Source organism: Polyodon spathula, unplaced genomic scaffold, assembly GCF_017654505.1.
Source record: "Polyodon spathula isolate WHYD16114869_AA unplaced genomic scaffold, ASM1765450v1 scaffolds_1113, whole genome shotgun sequence".
NCBI lineage: Eukaryota > Metazoa > Chordata > Actinopteri > Acipenseriformes > Polyodontidae > Polyodon > Polyodon spathula.
In genome coordinates this window covers 1-7,189 of record NW_024472598.1, presented here as the reverse complement: position 1 = coordinate 7,189, position 7,189 = coordinate 1, and the positions used below count along the sequence as shown (strand labels likewise).

Sequence of the window (7,189 nt, the reverse complement as noted above, 5' to 3'; positions counted from 1 at the left end):
TTGCGTTCGCGTTCTGGACAAGTTCGAAAAGGTATCTGTGTACACCAGGTCCATATTTCCCCAGAATATAATATTATTGTTAATACCAAGTTTCATGTCGGCTATTTGTCATGAAACTTGGTTTAAGATACAGTTTAGTACAGGGCAGCACGGTGGCGTGGTGGTTAGCGTTGCTGCCTCACAGCGCCAGGGTCCTAGTTTTGAGTTTGCATGTTCTCCCTGGTCGTCTGCATGGTTTTTCTCTGGGTACTCCGGTTTCCTCCCACAGTCCAAAGATATGCTATTCAGGTTGACTGGTCACTCTAAATTGGCCTTTGAGTGTGTGCGTGTGTGTGTGGTGCCCTGTGATGGACTGGGGTCCCGTCCAGGGTGTAGTCCAGCCTTGCACCCTGTGTCTGCCAGGTTAGGCTCCGGCTCACCGTGACCCTGTAAAGGATTAAGTGGTTAATGATAATGGATGGATGGTTTAGTACACACTAGGAAAGCAGCCAGAGACACAAGAACCAAGTAGCAGATATTTAGGTATAAAGAAAGGAACAAGTGCATGTAATGTAGATACTAGATTACATTACTTTTACTCTGCTGTAATTAGGATTGCTTCATTCGGGAGTTGGGTAAACTTGAGCCCCAATTTTTCCCATGTATTGAGACAAACAGTAGGTGGCCTAGGACAAGTGTCCATAATAAACCATATTTTTCAAATGGCACATTAGACAGCAATAGAAAGTTGTAGCTACAGTACACATACAAATCACATGACAGTAAAACTATAAAAGCATTAACGTTAATCTGGGATCAGAAACAGTTAAACTGTGATAATTCTCAAATCGTACTCATTAGAATATATTTAAACTTGATCATTAAGCTACAGTTAGCTATGGCTTCTAGAATTTTTTGTATCATATCCCAGATATTGTAGGCCAGAATATGCAATGCCATAGCGACACTAACTCAAAGCTGAGTGGCCACCACAGAACCGTCTCAGAGATAACTAGAACGACTATTTAAGTGCAAGTAACAACTACAACCTACCTTGTAAATGTTCTTTCCCTAGGTGTTCCTCTTATTGACGGAGGCACGGTGAGGTTACCTCATCTCATAGGTCTGTCCAGGGCTTTAGACCTCATTCTGACAGGACGCCCTGTCGGTGCACAGGAAGCGCTTGCGTTTGGAATTGCCAATAGAGTGGTCCCTGATGGACAAGGTTTGGATGTAGTGATCACCTGTAAAGATTGTTCAATAATTCCTGTAGATATTTTAAACAATGAAATTGACCAAAATAGTGTAGGTCAGCAAAAAATACCCAAATATGATACTATTTTTTGTTTTTGAAGTGCTGAATAGAGTTTATGTTTCATAATGCAAGGCAGATGTAGCACATAAGTGTACAGAACCCCTGCTATGGGTTTCAGTTTCACAATTTTTAAGCAATATTGTCTTACCACCAGGGTTTCTTGAATATTTTCTGTAGTCTTTGTTAGGCACCACTGAGCAGAAGTTATTTAAATGGTTTAATATGTTGTTCAGTATTTCATAAATGATTTTGTTAGCAATTCTCCTTCCTGCATTTATTGTGGTTTTCCTATTCTCTGTACAGCTTTCCAGTGTGCCATGGAAGTGGCTGAACAGATCTCTGCTTTCCCACAGCAATGCCTGCGAGCTGACCGATTGTCAGCTTACCACAGCATCTTTGATGCCTCTTCTTTCTCTGAGGCCATGCAGTTTGAATTTGACCACAGCAAGCATGTGATTCTAAAGGAGGCTGTCCCTGGTGCTAACAAATTCAGCTCTGGGACAGGGAGAGGGGGGGAGTTTTCTTAATATAAATTTATTGGATTTTATAAAGAAGTAAATTTTTCACCTGCATATCAAATTTAAAGTGCAGATTGTAATAAACCATTTGTCAGTAAAAAAAAAAAAAAAAAAAAAAAAAAAAAAGAATACGGAATGAGCATTGTTTGCATTCTTCTATTGAAACCTAATGCTAGACTTAAGATAATCTTTAAAGTTGTTTATTTGTAAATATTATATATGCTAAAACCAGAATGCTTGATAAGATCCTCAGTGTGACTAAAACAGTTGCCTTTTTATGAATGTTTCACTGACTAAAAACATTCTAAAGCGATGGAAGGTCTTTGTTTCTGTTTAGTAGCTGTACTTCTGGGACATAAGCTTCCTTGCATGATAAAAAATAATCTCTACCTATCAAAAAATTTGAAAATGAGCAGACACAACCACATTCCCAGTGGGGCCGGTTGCTGTTTTTTCAAAGTGTAAATGGTACAAATGTCAACATTACCCTAAACTGTACGCTAGACATGCCTGATATATTTGTCTTCATTCTGCTGATTTAAAGCTCCTTGGCGCTTTTTAAAAGGCCAAAAGCCTTCATAAAAATGTATAAGTAAATCCAGATCAGACAGTTTGTCACGATAATTCTAATAAAACCTACACTTCAGCAGGTGAATGATTTATATTGCAGTACCTTTCAAAGTAATGCGACATTTACTACTTTAGGGAATCCAACAGTCTGAAGCCATGTAGCAGTTGTTACGTAGTACACCAAGAGCCATTCAGTAATATACAAGGACGGTACTGTAGTTTAAGTAGTCATTAATTTGTTTTGGATACTTCACTGACTGACCAAAACATGTAGTGACCATGTACCAAAGCCTACAATACGTAACTTCTGGCATACTGTTTAAGTGAAAACAGGTGAGCCTTGAGTCTTCTGTGATTTGCTTGCTCAATCCGATTTGGTCCACTTTGGTAAATGTAGCCATTTGAGTTGAAGAATGAGCTGATTTCAAGGGTACCCCACATGTTTATTCACTCAGGTCCTTTGGCTTCCCTTTTTTTGTTGCTGAAATGTTGCACACAACTCTGTTAAATTTAGGGCAGTAGTCGTTAAAGCTGGGTCTGCAAGACCAACAAATTGTGCCTGCAGCCACGGCTATCACCATTTGAAAAATATGAATCTGATTGTAATTTTATTTTACATTTTGGAATAAGTAGTTTAAATGTCAAGGGAGAAATAAGCAAATGTGCCCTTTGCAAAAAATAACTTTGAGCACCAATGGATCAGACGATATGACACAAGACAGCAGATTATATCGATCTATCTATTAGGGCTGTCAAGTAATTAAAAAAAATAATCGTGATTAATCTCACGATTAAAAAAAATAATCTAAGTTAATCTTGATACAATTATTGCATCCATGTAATTTAAATTTGTTTTATAACTGATGCTATTATTATTATTATTATCCTTAATTGTGAATAATGTATTTTTAATCAGGAAATGTACCCATTGAGATTTTCACCAAAATTTAAAAGGGGCAATAATTTAGAAATTACAAATACAACCAACACAATAAAACGTGTGGTTCAAGCTTGATCAGCAGCATACAGAGATCAGAAAACAGAATAAATAGGATATCTATTTTTAAATGTGATTGTGGACTGAAATAAAATTATAAATATGTAGCTACAGTAAGCATTTCTAGGAAATTAATTGTGAATTGTGAAGAGAACATAAAAAAAAAAAAAAAAAAAAAACATGCAAAACTGCAACTTTTAATTGTTGTTTCACCTCCGAAATGGACTACGCGTAAAATAAAAATGCAGCCTACTCCAGTGGCGTAACTAGGCTTGGAAATGTGGGTGGGCCCCAATTTAAGTTGGACGGGCAATGATCAAAGGTCTGACATCACAGGAAATAGTTTACATTTCAAAAATTATTTAAATCAGTTAAAACCCTGAATACATCAAATATTTCCCTGTAAATCCATTTAAAATGTTTGAAGTAAGCAACAAATAAATGTACATATACAGTGCCTATAGAAAGTCTACAACCCCTTGAACTTTTTTTCACATTGTGTTGTGTCAGTGCCTCAGAGTTTCATGCATTTAAATGAGATTTTTTTTTCCACTTATCAACACACCATACTCCACACTTTTAAGGGAAAAAAGTTCCCTTAAAAAAAATTATATATTAAAAATACAAAACTGAAAAATCAGAATTGGATAAGTCTCCAACCCCCTGTTAATACTTGGTGGAAGAACCTTTGGCAGCAAATACAGCTGTCAGTCTGTTGGGATAGGTCTCTTACCAACTTTGCACACCTAGATTTGGCAATATTTGACCATTCTTCTTTACAAAACTGTTCAAGCTCTGTCAAGTTCCTTGGGGAGCGTTGATGGACAGCAATCTTCAAGTCATGCCATAAATTTTCAATTGGATTTGGGTTGGGGCTCTGACTGGGCAAAGTTGCCATGTGCCTTTTGGTAGCCTGTCTGATCAGTCTCCTTCTTGTTCGGTCATCCAGTTTTGAAGGACGGCCTGATCTAGGTGCTATAGGCCTGGTGGTGCCATACACCTTCCACTTCTTAATAATCGTCTTGACTTCCTGTAGACTTCCTTTATTGCCGAATGTGGCAAGCATGCAGACACAGCTTTTATGAGGCCATATGTGTCATTTTGAAAGCAACTGTTCAATTTGCAAAGTTGACAGCTTAAAATATGATTCTACATTGCTCTCAAATCTTCATTAGAGTGCTCCCTGGTTCACTTTCCCAAAGATGAAGTAACAAACTAATCATCCAGTCGATTCTTCTGACATTTATTTTCAAATGTTGCCATTTCCAATGCTGAAGTAAATTAATAACTATACCAATAACAGATAGCTGTTCATTGTCTTTAAAAACTAAATGAAACAGACTAATTTGATTTGCCATGTTGACCACCGCATTACTACGAATTAGTCTACATTTAAAATAAAGTTGGAATATTGAAATGTCTGGGACTTTCAAAAGATCTGCGTCAGGTGCCTCACAAGCTGTCAATCAAACGTGTCTCCCACCCAAACATAGCATCACAATAACTACTTTGCTTTAATTAGTTAAAGCCTGTGAAATTTTTAAAAATAGCATTTTTGTCCTAAACTTGAGCTCCCGTTTTCAGGGTGTACAGTTAAAATAAATAAATAAAAAAAAGTAAATTTACTTAAACTTGGCATTCACATAGGCACAGATTTGGGTGGAACTGTGTGCTAACTGGGTGTGCCCCTGGCCTACTATTTTTAATTTATTTTTAAAAGATCATACTTAGCTTGATTTGTGGGCTTGCAGCGATCCTGAATTTCTGTCAAAACTGGTGGGTTTAATTTGTTGTATTATTGTTGTCTATAGCAGAAGCGCTGCTGGTGAATTTGAGAAGTGAAGGGGTGTTCAGCACGCAGCAGACTAGATGTACTCGTGTGTGATACTGGAACTCACTTTGACAGTAGACAAGTAAGCGTCTTTCTGTCCAGTGAGCTGTCAGAACGTTTTTACAATAAATAAATAATCCTCCCATTCATTTTTAGTGCTTTGCTCCATTATGCGGTTCAGTGACTAACTTTCTGTTTAAACAATAACTGCACAGACACTCAATCCAATGTTGCCGCGGCCGGGATTAAAGCACTGTGTGCTGAAAGGCTCAGACACTGCAATGTGATTTAATTGTGATAAAATAAAAGGGTAAAACAATAAATCAATCCAAATCAAACAAAACCAGAGTGAACGACAGGGAATAAATTAAAAAAAAAAAACTCTACCAGCAGTTCGCCGTGAGACACAAGCTAAAAGAGCCAAACTAAATATATCAGATTACCCCTTCCTCGTATTTACAAAAAAACAAAAAGGACAATTAATAGCAATGTCAGCGCTACATTTAAAACAGGTTACCTCGGGAGCTCTTTAACTCACCCTACAGTTACCACTACACATTAACTAAGATATCATACAAATTACCTCGGGCAGCGCTAGGCTTACCCTACCAGTACCTGTATACATCAAAATGAGTTGAACATAACCTCGATGAGCAGCAATAGTGGCAGCATTCTGCACATTTCAACCTGCAAATACCAGTAAGTGGTTATAGCAGCGATTACAAACAGTTTAAAATAAAACAAATATTGTACTGAGACACTGGAACATACCTTCAACACAGGTAAGACTCTGGCTTGCGACGAAAATGAATGGTTTCCACTGAGCAAGCCGAGATGCTAGCTTATATGCACAGAGAGGTAATGAACGCTTGTTAACCAGTCACAAAACAAGTCCCACCTGTTACATATATACAGATGAACCCGTTTTATATCACTATCGCTTAATATCATGCCCTGTTTATTATCATGATTTTTCAAAAACCATTTGCCATGCACCATAGGTTCTTTGAGAAATTACCTCTCTTAATATCATCTCACAAACCCGCTTATTGTCATGTTCCATTTCAATTCGAAGACGACCACCAACAAACTTTATGTACGGGATATGCCTGCCCATTGGGTAGGTATTCGCTGAGCTCTCTATACCAGAGCTGCCGATAGGCCCCTTCTGGGGATGATGCACTCGGTCCCATTCACTGAAGGAATAAAACTCATCCTGAGGAAGCTGTTTCTCTTTTTCCTTCTTAATATGATACAGTAAGACCTCTATGTCCAGCTGAGTACGTTGATAGAAAAGAGCTTCTCGAGTCGAATTGAGATGTCATTGAAAAGACAGCCTTTCACCTTTCTTTCAGCGGCCTCCTCACTTGCGTGATAGAGGCTGAGGTTAAATTGTAGTGATTCATGTGATTTCAGGATAAATTCACTTCCTGTAGGTTCCCTATGCTGGGTAGTGCATTTCAAAGCAAAGACTCAACCATGAACACCAAGGCGCTTTCAAAAGAACTCCGGGACAAAGTTGTTGAAAGGCACAGATCAGGGGATGGGTATAACAAAAAATATCAAAGGCCTTGAATATCCCTTGGAGCACAGTCGAGACGATTATTAAGAAGTGGAAGGTGTATGGCACCACCAAGACCCTGCCTAGATCAGGCCTTCCCTGCAAACTGGATGACTGAGCTAGGAGGAGACTGATCAGAAAGGCTACCAAGAGGCCAAAGTGTGCATGTGACAACAGTATCCCAAGCACTCCACAAATTTGGCCTGTATGGTAGGGTGGCAAGAAGGAAGCCATTATCTTTCAGCATCATGTTATGGGGCTGTTTCCCATCGGCAGAGACTGTGGCACTTGTCAGGATAGAATGGAAAATGAATGGAGCAAAGTACAGAGAAGTCCTTGAGGAAAACCTGCTGCCCTCTGCAAGAAAGCTGAAACTGGGACGGAAGTTCACCTTTCAGCATGATAACGACCCAAAGCA

General features: G+C 38.5%; 1 protein-coding gene across 1 annotated transcript; it reads left to right on the top strand.

Annotated features, from left to right (window-relative positions):
• Positions 1 to 1,009: 1,009 nt before the first annotated feature.
• zgc:101569 (uncharacterized protein LOC449822 homolog) lies at positions 1,010 to 3,216 on the top strand (the record flags this gene model as incomplete). Its single annotated transcript, XM_041242158.1, has 2 exons — positions 1,010 to 1,204; positions 1,598 to 3,216. Coding segments are annotated over 2 exons (419 nt in total), but the record flags the coding sequence as incomplete, so codon positions are not given.
• Between the last annotated feature and the right edge of the window lie 3,973 nt (positions 3,217 to 7,189).